We start from the raw sequence: 24736 nt of genomic DNA, 5'->3' as shown, positions 1-24736 counted from the left end.
TCAATGGGTGGATATGTGAATATATTTGTACCTGCCAGTGTATTTAAAGTTGTACATGTGTTGTTGTATGTGTGTGTGTGTGAGTGTGTCTGTCTGTATGTTTGTTTAGGGAGGGTGTCTCTTTTTCCTCAGGAAAATGCATCATCATCTGGTAGCAAATGAACGGCTGCCTCCGACATTCCAATACAGGGCCCCAAAATCTTGGAGAAAGACACACACACTTTGCCCCTCTCTCTCTTACTGATAGGCTTGCTCTCACACACACTCTCACACACACACTGGAATGGATTTGCCCTGAGCTGACTGCCCACTGCTGCATAAGGTTAGAGATGCTTATGTCCTTGTGCTTGTATGATTGTGTTTTTATCAATGCATATATTTAGATTTTTATTATTATTTGTGTGTATACATATGTATGTCAAATTTCTTTTTACAGATTTCTTTCTAAATACAGATGATAAATTAGAAACATGATTTTTTTTAAAGATTTGCTTATGTACTTTTAACATGTTATCAAACTTAAAACTAAAATCCTTTTTAAAAAGGAGGGAAAGTAAACGTCACCATTCGGAGTAAGAGCATATTTTGACAACAGTAAACAGAGAAAATATATATCAAATTTTATATATATAAATATGTGTGTGTGTGCATATGTATGTATGTAACACTCACAATCTACTTCTACTCTTGACATGCTGACATGCACTTGCTAACTAACTTATAGGTAGGGTTAGAGTTAGTGTCTAAAGTATAAAATATAAGTCAAAATACAAGTACAAAATATTTCTGAAGAGTCATCAGAAGTCCTTATGCTAATTAAGTTAACCTGTAACTAAAATGGATAATCACTCTTTTATTCAATTTGCCCGTGTTATTTTATTTAATTTTATTTTATTTTTACTTGTTAACTGTACTAATCAATTGTTCATCTGATATTTATCAGATGCTGATAGAGTGAAATCCTTTGCTAAGCACTTTTTTTTTTCTTGCTAAAACTCAGCAATTAATTATGCTTACATTTCCTTTGATGTAGGTAATCAAGTTCTGCTCCAGAGTATTAGATTCTGTGGCAGCCCTGTTTCTACATAAAAAACACATCTCATTCCTTTCTAAACATCAACATTTACAAGTGATGTTTTCCTGTCTTTTACCGGGAATTATGTAAGAACAAATATACTTGCAGAAGGTTCACCTGTAATCCAGACAATAAACAACCAAATGGGTTAGTTTAATCGAAGTACACATTCAGCTGACGCAAATGACTTGCTGCAAGGTACAATTGTGATGGGTTATGATTAATAAAACTAAAGAGTTTGAACCTAGAACCTTTTGGTTCCCAGCCCAGATCTTTAACCACCACAACAGGGGAACTCAGAAATAATGCAAAGCAGGGATGCTGAAACACAATCACAAGGGTCACTGTGTGCTACACAACCGCACCTTCCTCCTTCCCCCTTCCTCCGTCATTCTCTCTTTCCCTTCTACTCTATCATTACCTCTTTATTTTAATATATTTCAGGAGGCAAATTTCACAAGGAATTCTCTTAATGTTTACCTGTTGATAGATTTACTACTAAAGTACTGATACTTTTTAACATGTAGATTGCGGATTTTGTAGAATTTGATGGAGATACTTTATTAATCCCCTGAGAGACATTGTAGAAAGTGAGTGTGTGTGGTGTTTGTGTTTGAGAAAATAGTGTGTATGTTCTGAGAAACTCTGAGGACAGGAAACTATTCTGACACATCTGGATGGAAGCTTCCATTATAGGAGCATAAAAACGGCTAATGTCCTCAAAGAACACACACATACATATGCTGTTAATGCACTCAGCTCACCGGAATATTGAACAATGAGAATGCAACAAGGCAAAGTCATTTAAGACAGACCCGATAAAGGCAGTTTGAACAGGTTTCAGCTCTTGTTACCTTGAAGCTGGACACAGGACTTCAGACTTGCTTTTTGACATGATACAATATACAAGAAAGTCTTGTTTTGATGCATTTAACAAATAAATGTAATGAATAAATAAATAAACCTTTAATAGCATGTGTGTGTAGCCTATATATACACTACCATTCAAAAGTTTGGGATCAGTAAGAATTTTTTTTGTGCTCATCGAGGCTGCATTTTTTAAATGAAAAATACAGAAAGAAAACTTTAATCTTGCTAAATGTTATTAAAATATAAAATAATTGTTTCTATTTTAATATCCTTTAAAATATAATTTATTTTTTGTGATGCAAAGCTGAATTTCCATCAGACATTCCAGTATAAAGTGTAACATGACCCTCAAGAAATCATTCTAATATGCTCATTTATTATTAGAATTATCAATGTTGGCAGAAGTTGGCAATATTTTTTGCGACCTGTGATACATTTTTTCAGGATTATCTTTTGAATAAAAAGTTAAAAAGAACAACACTTATTCAAAATATAAATCTTTTGTAACAATAGAAATCTTTGCTATCCCTTCTTAACAATGTAACGCATCCTTTGATGTGAAAGTTTTAATTTCTTTCAAAAAAAGAAAGAATAAAAATTTACTGACCTCAAGCTTTTGATCGCAGAATTTTTTTTTCTCTAATACACATTTGCCACAATTAATGGCACCCTTTTATAAAATACTTTTTGAAACCTTCATTTGCCAGTTTAACAGCTCTATATTTTCTCCTATAATGCCTGATGAGGTTAGAGAACACCTGACAAGAGATCAGAGACAATTCCTTCATCCAGAATCACTCCAGACCCTTTAGATTCCCAGCTCCATGTTGGTGATTCTGCTCTTCAGTTCGCCACACTCGTTTTCTGTAGGGTCCAGGTCAGAGGACTGGAATGGCCATAGCAGAAGCTTGGTTTTGTGCTCAGTGACCCATTTCGGTGTTGTTTTTGCGGTTTGTGTTTGGATTATTGTACGGTTGGGAGATCTAAACATGGCCCATTATAAGATTTCTAACAGAGTCAGTCACTTTTAAATGTTTCTATCTGTCGGTATAGAATCAAAGATGCCATGTGTCTAAACAAGATGTCCAGGACCTCCAGCAGAAATATATGCCCACAACATAAAAAATACAGCAGTAAATTTAATTGTACACATAGGATACTTTTTATCCCTGTGTTCACCAAACCCATCTTGAGTGTTTGCTGCTAAAAAGCTCCTTTTTAGTTTCATCTGATCATAGAAGCCAGTCCCATTTGAAGTTCCAGTCCTGTCTGATAAATGAATATGCTGGAGTTTGTTTTTGGATGAGCTTCTTGAAACTCTCCCAAACAACATGTGGTGATGTGTGTACTGTTTGACCCTTTTTTAAGGTTTTCTGACCCCAAGACTCAACTATTTTCTGCACTTCTCTAGCTGTGGTCTTTTGAGAGTCTTTAGCTACTACTCTCCTCCTCACCGTGCATTAGGACGATACAGACATGTCCTCCTCCAGGCAGTTTTGTAACATTTTCCGTTGTTTGGAAATTCTTAATTATTGTCCTGATGGTGGAAATGGGAATTGTCACTGCTCTAGCTCTTTTCTTAAAGCCACTTCACTAATTTGTGAAGCTCAGTTATCTTTTGCTGCACATCAGAAATATATTCTTTGGTTTTTCTCATTGTGATGGATGATTAAGGGCATTCGGGCTTTGTTTTCCACACTGTTTATATTTCTGTGAAACAGGAAGCCATGGCTGGATAATTGTTCATAATCATTCTGGAGTGCTCAACATTTTTAATATGAATAGGAATATACTTCAGAAATATTTTACTCAAAAGAGTTTCTAGGGGTGCCAATAATTGTGTCCAATGTGTATTTGAGAAAAACATTAATTTCACATATGAAATGGGATATTTCCCCCCATTTTAAATTCATAATATCCAAAAGAAGTTTAGATTTTTGTGATTTAAAAAAAAATGCAGATTCTGCAGATGCGTGACACAAACTGTTTGGAAAAACCTGTACTATGAGATCTTCAGGATACATAATACAAAATTGTTTCAATTAAATGAGGTGTGGTTTTAATGAAACAATTGCTTCTGATCTTTATAAAGTTATAAAGTCTGTTTTGTCTTCTAGTTAACCAGTGCCAGGATGCCCATCCTCAAGAGGCTTCCCAAGAGGTTTAAGAGTAACCACAGCAATGGTAATCTCCAAAAGAGTAATCTCACTAATGGTGAACTCATCATAAAGAGTAACCATAGCAATGGGGAACTCATTCTACCACCATCTGATCTGAATCCGTTTGAGGGGGCATGGGCAGGGATGGGGTATAATAATGAAGAAGGTGGGGTTTGGGAGAATGGACAAGATTACCAGAGGTCATCCCAGGTGAGCGAAGCACTGGAAAATGAGGCAAATGCTGAGCAGCGTGGAGGGTCAAAAGTTACTGAAGGATCAAAAGAAAAGAGAGGAACTCTAGACCGAATCTGTGGGTCATCACCACTAAAGACCCTTGGCAAATTAGGCAAGGGGCTGCGTATGACAGGAAAAAACGTGTGGGGTGCCACTCCATCACTTAGGAGTGCCACTCTCCCTGCAACACCTGCCTCAGGAAAGAAAAAAAAGAACTATAGACGAGCCTCAGAGGAGATCATGACTTTACTGAGGTAAGAATGGTAATATGCCTATTATATAGCAGTGGGTCTCAACTGGTTATGCTTATGCTATGGTTTTCCATACTAAAAACACAAATATCATTAAAGACTGGAATGCTTTATTATAATCATGAACTGTTGAGGCCAAAGTATATACAAAATATAATGTTTTCTAAATTAAAATCAACATAAATTACCAGAAAGAAGACTGTTGCTGAATGTTGTCACTGGAAGACCCAGTTGTGACATTTGATTAAAAAGTATGAGCTACATAGATGAATCATTCACAATAAGATCAATAACATGCATTAAAAAAATAGATATGGTGGATTTCCACTTCATGCCGACCTTTAATTCGATAGTATTATTCTCTCTGCACTTATGCAAAACATATTGTGATTGGCACAAAGCATAACCACAGGCCTTGACAATACCGTGGCACTAACTTGTTTATAAAACATATATTTTTGGTCTTTACAAATTATAATGTTATGAGATGGTGATATTTATCAGGATAAACTTTTAAGGACTTATTTATGGACCCAGAAGAATGTCTCTGGTTACTCATGTAACCATGGTTCCTCAAGAGGGAACAAGACGCTGCATCCTTTTGTGAACACATTGGGCAATGCCACAGGCAGGATGGTGTCTGAAGCACATATGAAAAAACTCCAACCACATAGCCTGTGATGTCATTGGTGGGCACCCGACAGTATAAAATGACACCTGCTGAATATGCCATCAACTTAGTTGTCTGAAGGAGACATGAAACAGGCAGGCCAAAGGCATCATGAGGGAACTATGGTTACATGCATAACCTGAGACGTTCTCCTTCTAGGGAACTCGCATTGCGTCCTCTTGTGGACACACTGGGGAATGAAATTCCAACTTTGCCCTGCCAAGGCATGTGCCTGACCACCTGGTGAGGAGCACCAAGGAAGTGACAGACATACACTGAAACCTTCCTCAGAAAGGGGCCAAGCCACTGACACCATGGGCCGCTCACATCACCTGGCAGAAATGGAGAACCAAATTCAGATGAAAGATAGCTATGCTATGTGAGCAATACTAGCCTGGATACAAAAGACCACTGAAGAGGCAAAAACCAGAAAACCTCTAGACAGGACCTCTAGGAGGTCATTACTTTACCAAGAAGGGGAAGTAGCTGCTGAGCTAGAAAACAGCTGTCTTCAGATAGTTAAGGGTCTTATGAAAAGGCTATTAGACCAAGTGTAATTGAGACACAGCTAGCCTCAGATAGATATCAGGTAAACCCTCTTACAAAACTTCCCAGACCACAGAGAGTGGGCTATCTGCTTACAGCCAGAACCAGATATCTAGGTTCTAGTAAAGGGGACCACTGCAATAGCCAAGAACGCCAGTGGTGGGCTGTCTACTTAAAACCTTATAAGGGAAAACAGCACTGTCTAAGGAAGGCCTCAAGGGGAAAAACCCTAAGTAGGGGAGCAAGATAGCTGAATTTAAGTAAGCCCGCCTTGCCATAACCATGACTGGAATATAACTTCAGATAGCTATCCTACACAGGTCCCTAACCATTGTCAGTCCCAAGAGGCTAGCGAACCACCATTTTATTGACCAGAAGCTCACATGAGGAAGATCTCATCAGTAAAACCATCAGTAAACGATACGCTAAGAGTGAACACATAAAACATCATTAGTCCAGAATCAGAGCCTGGTGTGGGTGGGTGTGGCGGATGATGACTCTGTGCTCACACTTTCATTATGTCACCAATCACATCTATCTCTTTATTATCATCCTGACTAGAAAAGCCCAGCAGCACACTATCGGGATCAGATGACTCTAATGAAAGAGTAACTGGATCCCATGCCATGCTCCAACTTGCAGTGGAGTCTTTGAAAGTTCCATACCTTTCTCGAACTTCTCCGCAAGCTTGATTTGCAGATCCTAAAAGCTGAGTTTTGGCTGTTACTTGGCAGCAGAGAAACCAAACCCCCCTGGCGCACATGCTTGCCCCTCTTCCTTCGAGAAAAGAAACAAACATGATTGGAGCGTCCGCATAGTTTTGTCACAATACACGCATACGAAGTCTTCAAGCACCAAATGAACCTGCTCATCACCAAGTCGCAAAACAGGTTTCAGGTGTCAAGAACCTAGGACACAGAGGTACAAACTTCTTGAAATGCTCACCCAGTTTTACAGCCATAATACACAATGCTTTCAAACAAAAGGCTCCTGAAGACAACAAAAGGCTCCTGAAGACAACAAAAGTTGGTGATGTATTCAGCAGGTACCCTGCTATACTGTCGAGCATCCACCCATAATGTCAAGGGCTATATGTGGACCAATAGGATTGGAATTATTTCACATGCTCTTCAGAAACTGGTACTGCCCGTGGCATTTCCCAATGTGTCCACAAGAGGAGATAGCACAGGTTCCCTAGAAGGGGAACCTTTACAATTTTTATCACAAGTACATTTAAAGAATCTATTATAGAATTGTGAAGTTGAATTTTATAAAATGTTTGTTTTTATTATATTGTATTTATGATACTATGTTGTTGAATGTTTTATGTGTATCTGCCATATAATAGCCTATGAAACTGATATGGCAGTAAATTAAAATACAAGCAACCACTGCCCATGACTTCAACAACAAAAGAAATATGATGCATTTATTCCCACTGTTAAATGTTGACATTTATTGCATTTATTTTGTCATCCTAATTATCAATGATTGTAAATATTGAACATTATTAGTTGTGCAGCATTGTTTGCATTTAGCCTTTTTTTTTTTACCACACCTGAAACCAACCAGCTGAGAATCAGTGTTGCACAAATCATTATTTCTGAGACAAGTTTTTTGGTTGCACTTTATTTTACAGTACGTGTACTAACATGTACTTATAGTGTACTTACAGTGTATTTATCTAAGAAAGTTCTGGTAACACAAGGTAACTACATGGGGTAGGGTTAGGTTTAGGGCTAGGTTCAGGGTAGTCCCTAGTTATTACATAGTTATTGTAATTACTATACTAAGTACATAGTATGTACATGAGGAACAGGACTGTAAGTTGTTGTAAAGGTATTTGAAAGGACATTTTTTATGCATCTTCTCTCAGGTTGGCAGGCCGTCGTAAGGAGAGTGAGCGGAGAGATAGTCTACCTACAGGTGATCTGACTACTGAAAATGATGAAGACAATCGTAGGCGTCCCTCATTCCTACAAATGGTCAGTTTGAGCAAACTCCGAGGAGACTCGCTAACAAACCGCAGCTCAGAGGAAGATGAGCAAGAGTCAGTAGAAGAGGAACCACTAGTCAAACGCAGGGAGCCACTATCAGGTACAGCTGTGTTTTTACTTTTGTTACATCTGTACCCTGTGTACTTATTTGTACTTTTTATGGCACGTACAAAGTGTAACAGTCAGTGGTCTCCATGTTTGACCCATTACACCTTACACTTAATGAGCAGTATCAAGGTCCAAAAGTCCCTGTGAGTCACTGGCCAATCAACACTTTCACAGAGACAGGAAAGGACTCACTTTCTTTGTGTAGCTGTTCAAAGACAACAACACATCAAGTGATTAAACACATGGCCCTAAATGATAAATGACCATTAACTCTCACTTTCTCTCATAGTGTTGGAGATCCTACAGTTAGTTAATCAGAGAGACCTGCTGCTAGCCGACACGCACATCCAGGAGCTTGAGAGGGAGTGTGAACTTGATCCACAAACCACACCCACTCCAACTTCACCCAGTAACAAAACTCCTTCCACACACACATATTCTCCTTGGCTCCCCCTGTTGACTGGTTCAGGCAGTGAGGATTCTGGCCCAAGCATGTGGGATTCTGGGCTGCGCAAAGTAAAAGACGTTGAGTTGCTTTACGAGGCTCTTCAGAGAGAGATGTGGGATGTGGTGAGGGAGTCGCTACGTCAACCCTGCAGCGGACCTCAGCTTGGCCTAGTGGTGCTGGTCATTCAACAGGAGGAGCAGGCTGACAAGATATGGGCCCTGCGGCAAGAGGCCCAGTCCACCGTCCAAGATGGTGACCAATCTGATGACCATCCGCGACCTTCCAAACGTCCCAGGAGACTGCGTCAAAGATGGGTGGAGGCTGTGGGAGAGGCAGCTGACTGGTGTCTTCCACAACCAGGGGGCATAGCTGCAGGCCAGATGGGCATGTATTTGGAGCGTTTGAGGGGCAGAGTGGTGGAAGACATGGATGCGGCACGTCGGAATGTGGTGGCGGTTTATCCCGAGGAGTTTGGTGTGTTTCAGGTCTACATGCAGAGTTATCACAGGGCTGTTGCCAAACGACTGAAGACTCTCACTAGTGGACCCATTCAGATCACAGACACATACTCAATGCTGGACTGGATCTACAACATTTACAGCAGGTATTTTCATCTGTATATATAGACACTGAGGTGTGTTTTCTATTTTTACACACACCTTTCCTGCAGTTACATTCCACTTGGTTTAATGACCCGGTGGAAAAATGCGCTCAGGTCTATTAATATCAGATGCATTGTTTATTATAATGAACAACAACGGTGCTAAATACCTGGGAGAATTACTGTACACATCCACAACACCGGTCTTGTGTACTAAAAGTAGTCACACAATTAATTTGACTGTATTTTTCAGTAGCATGACAATATTTCAGCACTTTAATGAGAGAGGAAAATAGAAAAAACAAAACTATAGATCATATTGTGAACAATGTATGTAGAACTTCTCCAGTTATTTACTTTAAAAAGTTTTTAGTAAAATAAGTGTCACAGTGAAAATAAGCCCCTTATAACTATTAGACTAGTGAATCAGTTAATCATATTAGCCCTCAGTGCTGGAAATTGTGATACATTCTAGTGAATTGGTTTGTACTAATCATTCATGTAAAATGATTCCTGTACTAGATTTTTGACTCAGTTATGTAAAATAGGAAGTTGTTGTGATTATCTGTTCTAGTTTGAGACACTCTTAAAAGTCATGAAGAACTTTTAATATCTCAGGAACTTTCCATGGCACAAAAGGTTCTTTACAGAAGAAAAAGTTATATAGATTAGTTAAAATCTACTTTAGTCTAAGAAAATAAATTATTTTAAGAACTGTTTACTAAAAGGTACTTCAGGGAGCCCAGATTGGTTGTTCTGTGACATCACTGCCCATTTTTGGGATCTTAATTTGTGTACTGTCACCCTAATTGAGATTATTTATTCATTCAAACCCCCTATTGTTTTGGTGCCAGCAAACACACATATTTGATTCAGTGAAACATTTTAGCATTAGATTGTTACATTTTATTTATCAATTCAATTCAATGTATATATCAATTTGTGCAGTTTTGTCCTAATTGTTTGAGAGTCCCAGTTAAATTCCCAGTTTCAGCAGTAAATGTTCATGTGGCTCAGTGGTAGAGCATTGCATTAACAGTGCAAAAAAGGTTGTGGTTTGAATTTCCAGGGAACACACAGTAAAAAAATAATAATAATAGTAATTTATAGCCTCTAAATGCATAAATGTAAATGTAGGTTAGGGGAGTGAAAGAACAGCACTCTCTTCCACCCTCATAACCCCTTGAGCAAGGCACATAACTCCCAATTGCTCCCTGCGTGCTGCAGCAAAATGGCAGCTCACTGCTCTGGGTGTGTGTTCATGGTGTGTGTTTTCGACTTAGTGCTGTGTGTGTGCACTTGGATGGGTGAATTGCAGAGAACAAATTGCAAGTATGAGTTACAATAGTTGGTCTTTACACCAAATGTCTTCTTTGCTTAGACCTGCTTAACTTTTTAGTTGCAGGCAAACTACTTAAAAAAATTAAACAGTAGCTTCTCTGTAGTCTGTCTTCTTCTAATTATAATTAGGTTGTTATTTTCCCAACACTGCACAACACAAATGAACTTGAACCCACTGACCCTTATGGACACACAAACATGCACTAGTTCTGACTGTGGGTGTTCCATAGGGACGTCCTGGCTTCAGTTGGAGCAATGGGCACTATAGTGTGTGAAGCTCTAGAACCCCTACTTCCTGAAGATGTCATAGACCGTCTGGAACAGGACTGCGTCGAAACTGTTTGGGTAAAATGTTTTAGTCAAATTATGCATTACTTATTAATCTCTGGACACAAAATAATTGTGTTCAAATAATTTCCATTGTGTGTGTGTGTGTGTTTGTTTGTACAGGACAAGATGACTACAGAGCTGTCGCAAGTTTTAGATGATGAAGAAAAGCGATGGGTTCAGACGCTGCACATTGAAGAGTATCAGTCTGGCCTCGCCCGTTCCGTTATACAGGTCATCAATCCTACGCATCTACAGCCATTACTGCATTCTTTGCAATCTGACTCTATGCATGCCATCCACTTTATAGTTAGCAGTGTATGTTGGTGTATGTAAATGATAACCAGGTCATTGTGAATATTTTTTTTGTATCCATGTGTGTCTTAATCTATTTCAGAGGCTGAAGGTAGATTTGGACAGATCGACAGCTGTCAGTCAGCCACTAGGAGCTCGTGTTGCTCGCTGCACTTTGAATGGACTTGCAGATTTCCTGCACAGGTGAGATGGGGACAAGACGCTATGATCATAATAATGCTGACGATGACAAAAGCCACTCAAAAATGATGGTCATGTTTACTAAAAGATATTTACAAACTCATATAACTAATCTAATGATATTTAGACATTTACTGACATCAAAATAATTGTCTGACATCTATGGCTGGACACTTTTTAAATTTGTGTTGTCCCTACATTTTGTTCAAAGAGTAATTATTTTTTTTGTCTACACTTTTGAATAGGGAAGTGTAAAATTATGAGATTTGTCTGTGTGTGTGTCTGTGGTATTTAGTTTCCAGAGAAAGGTTGAGATGTTCCATGACACGCAGTCAGAGTTCGAGGATCGTGGGGATGGTTATGTCTCCAGGACCATTGCTCTTGTCAACTGTGTTCCACCTTTCAGGTTTTTCATCTTATTCACCATATCTATCTATTCAAACCTCTTCCAATCTGGATGTTTTTTGAGGACTGAAAAAAATAACTATCAATAGTCATTAGAGCTGTATATTCTCTATATTTATGTTTTTAAGAATGGTAAGGCTAGAAATCACTATGCTAATATAAAAAATATTCAAAATACTGAAAAAAGAAAAGCTACTGGTATTTTTCTGTTAAGTTATGTTAAGGACATTTCGTTAACCCCTAAAACAAAAATATGGCTAAAACATCTGTGAAAAGTCCTTCATATTAACATTGGGCCCTGTTTTAAGATACTTTTCTTGGTGTATAGTTTTTCAAATTTCTGAATATACTATGCTATAATATACAATACTATACACACAAATCGCATTTGGCATCTAAAATGTGCAGCGTATATTGAGAATACTAAGTCATTTTAGAATAATGTGCATTTTGCAACATATAAGAAGAACAATACAAAACTGAAAATAAGAGAATGTGATTCTGTTCATAGTCAGGAGAATCATGACTCAACTGATACCAGTAACCCAAATGCCCAAGCTTAAAACAATGTTTATGAAAGATATCCAAGAATAATATAAATAATATGAAAAGAATAATGCAATGAAATAGCACTAAAATAAAAAATAAGATGACTCAACTGTGCAGGATTTAAATCCTGTGTTGAACTCTGTAGGAATTTTGTGGAGCGCTGTCATCTGTGTGACGCTTTTGGCAGCGAGGACGTCTCCCAGCAAGCTCAATCTTCTCTGGAGCGAATTGTTTACCAGTCAGTGCAAGTTCTCTCGGACATACTGTTTGAAAACATCAGGGTGAGACACTAGCACACATTCACATCTGACCCATGTATGTTTCTTAAAGTATTCACTGATGATATTCCGGCATGATTCCAGCCATTCTTTGATAAGCTGGTGAAGAGGAAGTGGCTGGAAAACACTGAGGCCTATGAGAGCATTGAGATGACTATTAAACAGCACTTTAAAAAGTTCCGCAGAATGGACTGCCCTCCATATCAGGTAGGTGTTCGAGCACTCATGCTTTCTCACAGACGGTTTGGTTGGTTGGTTGGTTGATTGATCATCTGATTGACTATCAGGCATTGGTGAATGAGGTGCACAGGCGGGTCCTGGTTGAATATGTTCGTGCCATCATGAGGGGGCGGGTCATTTGTACATCACTCAAAATGAGGAAGAGAGTGGCATTCCGTCTGCAGGATGAGGCCAAACAGCTTAAGGCTCTTTTTAAAGATCTGGTCAGTGCCACTAAATTTATCATGCCTTAAATTATCTTATATGATTTCCAATATTATGATAATCTCCTTACGAGGGACCTTCTCACTGTATAAGGGCAGCTACATATTTTCATTCATAAAGACCTGATTTGTAGAATGAAAAAAGAAAACTTATTGTTTCATTCCAACATTTATTGTATTGTACTGTTAGGTGCGTAAACCTGAAGATAAGCATAAAACTATGGCTGTCAATGGGGAAAAATTTTGTGAAAAGCCATTACAAATCAGATTGAAATTTAATTGAATTTTATTATTTTTATTTTATTTTACAAAAATGCCAAGACCAGAATTAGTCAATGATTTTTTTTTTTTTCTCACAGGAGTCAACTTCCTTCTGGTTGGACAGTGTTATTGTTCACCTGGCTGAGATCATAGTTTTGGAGGACACTCCCTCTATTCAGATGGAAGTCGGCGTTTTGGTGAAGGAATTTCCAGATATACGGTAAAACCACTAGGAAACATGAATCAAACCCTTTTCACAGGCCTGTCATGAAACTATGATGCAGGGATACCCAGAAATGGCAAGTGTATGGTTTAGGTTCTAACTAGAAATCTACATGGGTAGAAAAATTCATGGACAGGATTGTCAATTATTTGAAAGCTGTACCTGAATCCGACTGGGAAGACACAGACCCTTCTGGACCTGATTGGCACATGTTCCACAGCATATTGCTATTAACAAGTCGATAAACAAGTTGTGAAAATTAAACTTTGTTTCTTACCTAATGTAAGAAGCCTTTTCCCTTGTACCTGACTGTGATGCACACGATCCTCCTCGCCAAGAAAGTTAATCCATGTTATTCCTCTCTTGCCAGTTGAAATGCTTAATCCACTCATTATTCTAGCTTCAAAAATCCACTTGTTGTCAAGGTGATGGATGACAAATGCGACTTTGCAGTTTTGCATTTTTTGTATCTGAAGTCATCTTGCATGATAATTTAGACTGTCCGCCAATGGATTATAATAACGATTGCTTGTCCAATGCCATTTGCTATCATATCTGTACTCTCTGAGCCAAGTCTGAGCAAAAATGTTTGATATAACAAGAAGACGGTTCTTTCACAATATTATTATAAAAATTGAAAAACTGCAAAAAAACTGCAAAACGCAGTATGGCGGAAAAAGTCCCGCCTTCTAAATCAAAAAGCCAAGCATCAAAGGTAAAGTCATTGCATCATGTGTTTTTTTCCCACCTTATTTCAAATTTCAGACTCATGTTCTCATCATAATTTTGCAAGTTGAAAGTTACAAAACAACACACGCACATCACTGACTGACTCTGATAACGGCCGGGTGCTCTCCGAGTGTGATCGAATAGGTATTACACACAATGTTAAACAGACCAAAGTAATAGATTGGGACCCGACCTAGACCCAGCTGACCATTTCAAATATAGCCCCGAACCCATAAGGATCCCGGGTCATGTCCCGGGTCCTGGGGTCTCTGGTCCTCCGGTCCTCCTTGTAGAGCTTTAGTTCTAACATACCTTCTAATCAGCTCCAGTAATTTTTTTCTTGTGTCCTCACTAGTTAGAAAAATTATCTCAAAACAATAATTGAATGAGAGAAAACAAAGAATTTCTGATCCACACTTCGCTCCAGACAAATCCACTGGCTGCTTCATTTCCGCTACACAGCATGCTCTGGAATACAGTACATCTGCTAATGTACTCTATTTCAGCACTCTTAGGGGTGATTCACACGCAACACGTTTGGGCTTCTAAATAACCAAGATCTAAGCAGTGAAATGTAAAAAATAAATTTATACTAGCATTTTTAGAACACTATGTACCATGAGATGCTGATACAAACGATACAAATAGAAACGCAATGCTTTCATAGAAAAGTGAGGGTGGAATGGAAAAATGCATTCTGTGTGAATGGCCCTTTTGAAAGGAATTAGGCCAATAAAATTTATGGACTGGAACCAAGTGTTGTTTAAAAACTGCAATAAAACAGAAGCCAAATGTAGACCAGGATGTAGATTTTTTTTATAGCATAAAACTGGAAGGAACACGTTTGATTGGCTCTTGAAGCACTCAGAATACTAATATGTAACTTTGTCCATTTACATAACTATTATATTAATACAATTTTGCTGAACACTAAGACATGCGGAAGGGTAGAACCTGAACTCTGTCATCGAAAAGTGCTTTCACTCATGAAAAATCTGACATGTTCCTCTCTCGTTTCCTTAAGGACTATTTTTCACAACACCTCTCCGTTTCCTGAGGTCATTCTAAGAATGTCTGTCTGAAAATAGTTAGCGTGGTGCTCCATCTCAGTGCCAACTTTCCTTCTTGTGGACAGGAGGGAACAGCAGACAGTAAACAGGGGATGATGTGACCCCACTTTAGTCCAGTGCTTTTGTTTGAATGAAGAGGAGTGTGTGTGTGTGTGTGTGTGTGTGCACTCAGTCCCTGGCTGGCAGTGCTCCTGCTTGCTGACGCACAGCCCTCCTCAGCAGACAGGAAGTGGCTGTGGAGTACTTCTTGTTCCTGCCAGGTCACAGGAGACTGACTGGTGCCACACTCCAATCAAAAAAACACACACACACACACACACACACACACACACACACACACACAAACTAAAGATCAAAAGCCAAAAAGTGGAGGCTACTTAACTTTTCTTTGTGTAGCAGTGGTGCTTCCTGTTTTTGACTGTCTGTTTATGTGAAAGTCTGTCACAGACTCACATTGTCACATTTTTATCTATAGACAGGACATGCCATCTTCTCAGTATGGAGCGCTGACTCAGAGATTGCTTTTGAGCCATGAGCACTGTCAAGGGATCATTACAAAGAAACACATTCAGTTTAAATGTTTGTTTAGTGTGTTGGGGTCCCCCTTGGTAGAAATCAACCCCCCTGGACAATTTTCCATGAATTTCTATGTTGTCTCTATTATTATTATTATTAACATATAGCCTATATATTTATATTTGGGTTTATATACTTTTTTCAACTGTGATTAATTTATTTCTTGTTTTGTGCAAAGGCAAGCAGAGTTATGTATGCTTTGATAAAATGTGAAATATGAACCATTTCCATCTCCTGACAGGAGGAGACACATATCTGCTGTGTTGAATGTCCGTGGGATGGTGCATCAGACAGACCGTCAGGAGATTCTAGCTGTTGTCCGGGACTTAGAGAACAGCGACAGCTCCATCAATCTACCCCGAGATCGTGCCCTCTTCTCTGAAATCGCGGTGGCCAAAGACATGTCCTGTCTGGGGCTGGTTCTGATCCGCTTTGGTCTCACTGTGTCATCGTGGGTCTCCAGTGCCCGGCCACACCGTAATCGCAGCAGGAGGAGTCGGAATGAGAAACATCCCGACGACAGATCAAAATCAAGCCACGCAAAGCGCTTTACTGAACCTTAAAAATAATGAAATACAACATAACTACAATACATAACATCCTGATATTTAGAAAAGACACAATAAATGATAAATACACAGCATTACATAATCAAATCAGTATAATATTAAGAAAAAGATGGCTTAGTCCATTTCCACAGATAAATGTGGTCAGAACCCAGTCAAAAAGGAGGATAAGATGAGGTTATGACAGCAAAAGTAGAATCCCAACAATACTTGTCCTTCAGAGCACAGCTGGAGCGGAATAAGTCTGTGGACACTTCAAAGGACGGGAAATGATCTATAATTCTCTCTCGCTTTAAACAGGCTGTTAGTGGACTGCTGTATACTGACTAGCTGGACCTCTGTCGTGTGAACAGCCACATGATTTGAGAGGAGCGGCAGGAAAGTCATCACTGTTGAGTGGAGACACGCTGGCATTTTTATTAGTGCAGGCTGTGTGCAGAACACTGCTTTAGCTTTTAGACATTAAATCACACACAGAGCAGATGCATGTACATTCTGTGTCAAACACCAGGTACAGGTCTACAACGCATAAACAGCTACATTTGAGATTGTGACATTTCAAGAATGTGAATTCCTCTGATTTTGTACTAATGTTTAGGATTCTGTTTATCTCATTTCTTTTCAGGTCCCATCAATAGTCAAATCTGAGCTACTGAGATCTGAAATCTAACACTAATTAAATGAGTGTGTGATATTGTTTCAGGTAAATAAGAAATAATGCCCTATTGACTGGAAAATGAATTATATCATAATTAAAGTGCTGTTTTTTTCTTTAACATTTTATTTTGTTTTTATACAGTGCTGTTTAAAAATTTGGGGTCAGTAGGACTTTAAAAAAATATAATAATAATTTAAGGTGACATTTTTTATTAACTGTGTTAAGCCTACTCGGATGGCTCTCAAAGTATTATATTCCTTTGGTGGGAGTGGAAAGTTATGGAGATTCATAAATTGTTTGTATGTTAAAATATTACCAAAATCATCAAACACAGATAGAATACAGTTCAAGTTGTTATTAAACCATCTAGGGGAAAAAATATACTCATTTCTAACAGTTATATTAGTATTATTTCAAAAGTGAACTTTGTGGGGGGCGGGGGGCAGGCCACCAAGTTAGTCAAATATCTTATTTGGAATAAAAAGCCACAGTGAGATTGGATTTGTAAGGCATCTTTTCAGCCATTTTACTTTAAAGGTGTTTACAATATATGAGAAGTCCAAACAATCAAGACCACCTTCGCTTCTGGACTCAGCAGCACATCTCTTTTTTGCTTGTATGTTCTATTTTTACAAATAAAGTCCAAAAATATTTTATTAATTTTCTATATAGCTTTATCGTTGACAAACAAAGAAAGAGCAGAATATACAAAGTGAGAGAGCCCTTCAACTGTAGATAAAAGATATCTCTGAAGCCAGATGTTAAAGATCTGTTTCATTTGTTTTAATCATTTTATCAGAAACATTTAAATTATGTCTACTGACTGAATTTTTAGTGATATGACTTCCTTAATATTTTACAAAACTAGAATACCTCCTAAGAATGTATCATCCATATCATGAATTGACATAATTTTACATTTCGAAGTATTAAGTTTTAGACCCGAAGCACATGATAATTGTTCAACCAATTCCAGAGCTTTTGGTAACTGATTTTTTTTATATCCCTGTCAAATATAGAAATTCCTTTCGAATTTTCATCTTGGTTAATTCTTAGACAGAGTAACTCTGTGGCTAAAAGAAATAAAAATGTGGAGACGGGACAGTCCTGTCTGACTCCATGATATATGTTAAACCTCTTAGAAGTGTCAAAGTCCATGATCACTGAGCTGTTATAAAACATGGTTACAGTCTCTATAAATGCTTTACCAAATCCAAATAATTCTAGAGTACGAAAAAGAAATGTGTGTTCTTTGGAGTCAAAAGCTTTATGGAAGTCAAGAAAGTGTATAAAACCATCTGAATGAATTAGATCTGAATAATCCAGCATAGTCCAGTACACCTACTACTAATGTTGTTAGAAATGTGACGGCCTTTCATGAAACCAGATTGAGATTCTGAAATAATATTGTCTAAACCATAACTCAATTTCTAATGTTAAACTCTAATGTTAATTAAAGTAATAGGATACCAATTATCGATTATTAAAGGATCCTTGACTTACGTAGGTAAGAGAGATGACTCCCTGTTTAGTAGCAGTCATATCACCCTGACTGATGCATTCGTTATACAATGGAAAATTGCTAATTTAATAAACTCCCAAAAGAGATTTGGCTGTTTTCTTAATCTCGCTCCGCTGAATGTCTGATCATTGCGGTCTTCTGCCGCAACGTGTTTCGCTTCTGTGATTTTCATGTGCACTCCTTTAAACATTCTAATAGGGAGCTGCAGAGTATCTAAATCTCTTGAATGAGCGTTTGCGCTGTTCACTTTCAATTTTATGATCACACGCACTTTGTGTAAAGGGAGCATGTCTTACAAGATCAGATATTTGTGAGCTCAGGATCTGGTGAGCAGCAAATACTCCAGTATGGTCTTGTCAGTCATTTCTCCTTATTCTTGACCTGAGATCTGTCAGATTTGACTCCACCAGCTCTTATTGGATGCAGGGTTGCCAAGTCTAGGCTACTTTAATATTGTTGCCATGGGTTGATTTTCCCACTTAGGTTAAAGGTTTGAAATATTGCATAAATTACATTTGACTGAAATGCCTTACTCATTTTCAAGAAACAGCTGAAAACATCTATTTCATCTTCACTTGACCCTCTAACTCTAGCACTCTCTATTATAATGCTAATTCACATGCCTTTGGTGTGAGAGACATGGGTTCGAATCCACTGTGAGACACCAATGTGTCCCTGAGCAAGACACTTAATGCCCAGTTGCTCCAGAGGTGTGTGACCTCTGAAATATATAACAATTGTAAGTCGCTTTGGATAAAAGTGTCAGCTAAATGTAAATAAATAAAAAACATCTGGAAATCAGAGAAAAGAATGTGAAATTTTGTGCTGATCTACATCAGTGACATTAGAGGAAAATCCAGCTGACTTCACTCACCTTAATCACATGTATCTACTTTAACAAGTGTGGGCGTCATTCTCCGACTACAGTTTATTTGGGTTAAAATAGGGTTGTTGTGTTGAAAAGGAAGTAGCCGCCTGTGCTGGTGTGTATACTTGGCTCTGATAAGAGGACTCGTTTGGCACCTCTCTGAACAACAGGAATAGACCGGTTACCCAAAACATCCTTAAGCTGACAGACAACAGCTCAACCTCAACTCAACCCCAACCCACAGAATTCCACACAGCTGAATAAAGCCTGCGACTATAATCTATTCATCTTTAATTAACAGCACTTATTCATGGCACATTTAACATGTAAACAGCGTGGAGTAAAATATATACTAGTGTTCAAGTTTGGGTTCAGTAGGATTTCAAAAAAAAATAAGCAGAAGAAGAAAAAAAAAATAATAATAATAATAATTATATATATATATATATATATATATATATATATATATATATATATATACACATACACACACACTCACCTTAAGGATTATTAGGAACACCATACTAATACGGTGTTTGACTCCTTTTCGCCTTCAGAACTGCCTTAATTCTACGTGGCATTGATTCAACAAGGTGCTGAAAGCATCCTTTAGAAATGTTGGCTCATATTGATGGGATAGCATCTTGAGGTGATGGAGATTTGTGGGATGCACATCCAGGGCACGAAGCTCCCGTTCCACCACATCCCAAAGATGCTCTATTGGATTGAGATCTGGTGACTGTGGGGATCATTTAAGTACAGTGAACTCATTGTCATGTTCAAGAAACCATTTTGAAATGATTCGAGCTTTGTGACATGGTGCATTATCCTACTGGAAGTAGCCATCAGAGGATGGGTACATGGTGGTCATAAAGGGATGGACATGGCCAGAAACAATGCTCAGGTAGGCCGTGGCATTTAAACAATGCCCAATTGGCACTAAGGGGCATCCCCCACACCATTACACCACCACCACCACCAGCCTGCACAGTGGTAACAAGGAGTGATGGATCCATGTTCTCATTCTGTTTACGCCAAATTCTGACTCTACCATCTGAATGTCTCAACAGAGATCGAGACTCATCAGACCAGGCAACATTTTTCCAGTCTTCAACTGTCCAATTTTGGTGAGCTCATGCAAACTGTAGCCTTTTTTTCCTATTTGTAGTGGAGATAAGTGGTACCCGGTGGGTCTTCTGCTGTTGTAGCCCATCCGCCTCAAGGTTGTGCATGTTGTGGATTCACAAATGCTTTGCTGCATACCTCGGTTGTAACGAGTGGTTATTTCAGTCAAAGTTGCTCTTCTATCAGCTTGAACCATTCTCCTCTGACCTCTAGAATCAACAAGGCATTTTTGACCACAGGACTGCCACATACTGGATGTTTTTCCCTTTTCACACCGTTCTTTGTAAACCTTAGAAATGGTTATGCATGAAAATCCCAGTAACTGAGCAGATTGTGAAATACTCAGACCGGCCTGTCTGGCACCAACAACCATGCCACGCTCAAAATTGCTTAAATCAGCTTTCTTTCCCATTCTGACATTCAGTTTGGAGTTCAGGAGATTGTCTTGACCAGGACCACACCCCTAAATGCATTGAAGCAACTGCCATGTGATTGGTTGATTAGATAATTGCATAAATGAGAAATTGAACAGGCGTTCCTAATAATCCTTTAGTATTTACACATGTTAGGAAAAAGTGAGACAGATGGGTGCATCCATTGTGGGGTGGCAGAAACAGTGGAGCATGTGCTTGTTCAATGTCAAGCATTTAATGAGGAACGAGCTCAACTTGTGGAAGATCTAAAGGAACTGAAAGTTCAGCTAGCAATAAAAGATTTATTTCAGAGTGCACAGATACAACCAAAAGTGTACACTATTTTATTTAAATATTTGAAAGATACACAGTGTTTTTTTTTTAGTTTTTCATTCCATCACCCTAGGTATTCACACTCCATCCCAGTAGGTGGCGGAAATGCACCAAAAGCTGCTTTGCCAACCGCCAATAAACAATAAAGAAGAAGAAGTATCCTTTAGGTGAGTGAGTGTGTGTATGTATATATATATATATATATATATATATATATATATATATATATATATATATATATATATATATATATATATATATAAGATGTCCCATTATTATGGTTTTTATTGTATTTCTGATTAAATAAATGCAGTCTTGGTGAAGATTAAAGACTTTGAGCAGTAATACAGTCAAACAGCTGTGACAACTGAAGCTAGTGCTGACTTGGCTGTTTGTAAAAATCTGTTTGGTTCTTCCTTTCATAGAGAATGATATTGGAAAAATACTTTACTCATTTTGAGGGTGTAGTTGTAACTCTGTCAGGCTAAAAGAGTGTATGGACATTACTGCTTCAATGCGTTTTAACAGATATGGCTCAAGTTTGTTTACCTTCTGACCAGATTTTAGATTGAGGCTGTTAAAACTGCAATTTTAAGATACCATGAAATCCTACAGATTTTGCTCCTCTTGGAGAGAAGGTAATTCTTGAGGAATTTAAGAATTGCTTTCCTGAGACTATGGCAGTGTTCTTGAGTGAACAGTAGTTTTGGGAAGCATTGTTCTGTCTAGTGAGTAGCTGCTTACCTAGACAGTCTTTTTGAGTTTGAAAGTAAAAAGGGCTCAGTTGAGGACTATACACCATTCTCGATGGATGGGTTGGTGTTTGCAGGTGACACTCAAAGTCCCTGTTAAGATTTTACAATGAGATGAAGTCCTCCTTAGTGTTTGGAGTTGCTAGGTCAGGCCTGAACAACTTGTTGAAAGCGTGTCTTATTTTTAGCGGGAGACACATTTCCTGCCTGCACAATTATCTGAGATTTTAATGAAGTGGAGTTGACTAACATTTTAGTCAAATAAAATTTAAGTTGTTTATTTGGACATTTGGTCTGTGTTGGAGTTCTCCATTATAGTTGGTGAGTATTCAATTCATTAAAAATAATTTGTTTAAATTATATTTAATGTTTTAAGGGTGGGGGTGTTACGAGCCCCTGCTCTTTCTCTCTTTCCTTAGTGTAGCTGCTAACTGGATGTGGGTGGAGACTATTACAAACACCTGAAGCCTCTACCTATTTAAAAGCTGCTAGCGCTTCAATGGTGGCTTGCACTGGGAACTCTGTCTCGTGTTTGCGTTTAGTCTTGTTTCTCCTTCTTTTTTAAGGCTGGTGAGTGGTTTCCTGTTTAGTTACCACGGAGTACACAGAAAGCATGGGTAAATGAGTTGACCCAGAAGACTTTTGCTGTGTTTGATTTCTTCCTTGGGAGATAGGAAGTTTTCTTGACTCTTGAGTTAGTGGTAGTTTAAATTAGTTAGCTCACCAGTCCTTTATTTAGGACCTGTTTAAATACACGTTCTGCTGTTTTCCTATTTAAAAAAAAAAAAAAAAAAAAATTATATTAATTTACCTGTATAATAAAACTTTGACTTTTTGCCCTGGCCACTGTAGTGTTTGTTACCTTTCAGAATGGCTTTATGTTGGTCCCTTAACAGGGTCCAACATAAAGGCAACAGTGTTTATCTGGTTTATGTTTGGGTGGTATCAATATTTTAGATCGGAAGTGCAATAACTGACATATCCGCAAAATATCAAGGTATCTTTATTTCATACCCGCAGGTAAATTTGTTTTGCAGATAAAAGAAGAATTCGGTCATCCATAATAAAAAATAAAAACATAAAACAGACATAAAAACAGGCTGCACCATGACACATACACATCCTCTATCCAGTTAACTATCAAATACTAAAACATCTATCTTACTCATATTATTTAAAAGTTCAATTGCCAGTGGAACAAAAGTATTTCTGTACCATCTAGTCTTCCATCTCGAAGCCACAAACCGCTGACCAGAGGGAAGTAACTGAACTAACTGAGTAACTGTCATTCCTTGCAAATATTTCAGACAAAGAGAAAGATTACGCTAAGTAGGAAATTCTATTAGGGTTCCTTTTATAACAAACATAAAGTGGAGAAAGGCCTGGCTTTTTTTCCATTTCTATCAAGGTTAAGGAGACTCATAAAATCCTTCATAAAATATACCCCATTATTTTGTCTATTTCTAAATATTCTAATGTTGTTAAGCTTTGCTTGTTTTGAGTTTTTTTATTTTATTTTATTTTTTTTTGCTTGTGGTGGAATCAACAAATGATGGGTTGACTTAAGCACCTATGTTTCTAATCTTACAAATGTGTCCCATACCTTCGTCCTCATAGATTTTATCTTTTGTTATGAAAATCCAAAGCTATGCTGAATATGTTGTAAATTTTCTTATACTGAATGCAAAACTCATTCATAAGCAAAAATGGCTTTAATCTCTTTTGTTTTTCACCTTTTTATTGTTGAATTGGACTCTAAAAAGACTTGCTCTCTTAGACTGTAAGTTTATTTTTGCACTTTTGTATTGATAATGCTGTAATTTGATATGCAAATCCAGAATATTTGTTTTGTTCTTATTTATAGGATCGCTTTTTGTTGGAGTATAGATCCATGTCTTGCTTCCTTGTTTTTGCAATAAAGAAAGAAAACCAAATCACTGACATTTTGGGTGATTAAGTAATCCTGGTCAGACTCTTGGCTTGTATGGAAGAGTTGCAAGAAAAAAGCTACTCCCCAAGAAAGGCCAAAACGCACTTCGAAGATATTCTGAGGCAGATTAGACTAAAATTGAATTATTTGGCTTCAACACCAAACGACATGTCTGGCAGAAATCAAGTACAGTTCACCATCCAAATGTTCCTCTTTACAACTCCATTTTTTTTTCTTTCTCACATTGTCATTTCTCTCACTTAGATTTTATAAATTCCACTAAGTAAATGCATCTGGATAAAACCCAAACCGTGTCCATCTTCATTTCAGGATGCAAAGCAACAAAATGTGATGATTTGAAAGTGGGTGATTCTTTCCTATACTTACTGTGTGTGTAGAGAGTATATGGAGCTAGATGTCCTCTATTCATATTTTTGCTTTTTCCTGTGCTAGTAAATGGCCAGAAGCAACAGTTTTTGTGTGGTTCAATCAGCCTAAGGGGGAGGAAACTTTCAACTATAAAAGTTGATCATTGATTTCAGTAAACTACATTATTTTGGATGCAACAGTAGTAAACTACATAATTCATATTTTTTTATAATCAAGGTAAATATTCAATTGTAGTGGTCGGTCTTGTTTATCCAGCATCACTGCTAAAGTTTTATGTAATTCTGTTTTAAACCATAAAAAGTAAAAAGCTTTCATCCCTAAAGTGTTAAACCACACTCTCTCTAATGGACCCCTGCCACTGGCTTCAGCTGACAACACATTAATTACTTCATCAGACATTATAATCAGTGGCAGCATAATTTAGGAATATTACAATGGATTTCCCAGAAGCAGCTTTCCTTACATTGCGGATGGCTTTGGAGGAACTGTCAGTACCTAACATGTGTTTGTGTTGGGAGTGCTA

The 24736-nt window shown here is 37.9% G+C and overlaps 1 protein-coding gene across 1 annotated transcript; it reads left to right on the top strand.

The window, feature by feature from the left end:
• Positions 1–170: 170 nt before the first annotated feature.
• Positions 171–18488, top strand: LOC128004956 (tumor necrosis factor alpha-induced protein 2). The gene is made up of 13 exons (XM_052592642.1): positions 171–322; positions 4063–4592; positions 7682–7902; positions 8200–8962; positions 10531–10645; positions 10751–10861; positions 11025–11125; positions 11418–11528; positions 12222–12357; positions 12439–12561; positions 12642–12797; positions 13157–13278; positions 15898–18488. Exons 2-13 carry the CDS (start codon positions 4078–4080, stop codon positions 16217–16219), a joined length of 2796 nt encoding a protein of 931 aa, XP_052448602.1. The 5' UTR covers positions 171–322; positions 4063–4077; the 3' UTR covers positions 16220–18488.
• Positions 18489–24736: the final 6248 nt, after the last annotated feature.

This window comes from Carassius gibelio, chromosome A5 (genome assembly GCF_023724105.1).
Source record: "Carassius gibelio isolate Cgi1373 ecotype wild population from Czech Republic chromosome A5, carGib1.2-hapl.c, whole genome shotgun sequence".
Lineage (NCBI taxonomy): Eukaryota > Metazoa > Chordata > Actinopteri > Cypriniformes > Cyprinidae > Carassius > Carassius gibelio.
The sequence above is the reverse complement of the archived record's forward strand: the minus strand, read 5'-3'. Positions and strand labels throughout refer to the sequence as shown.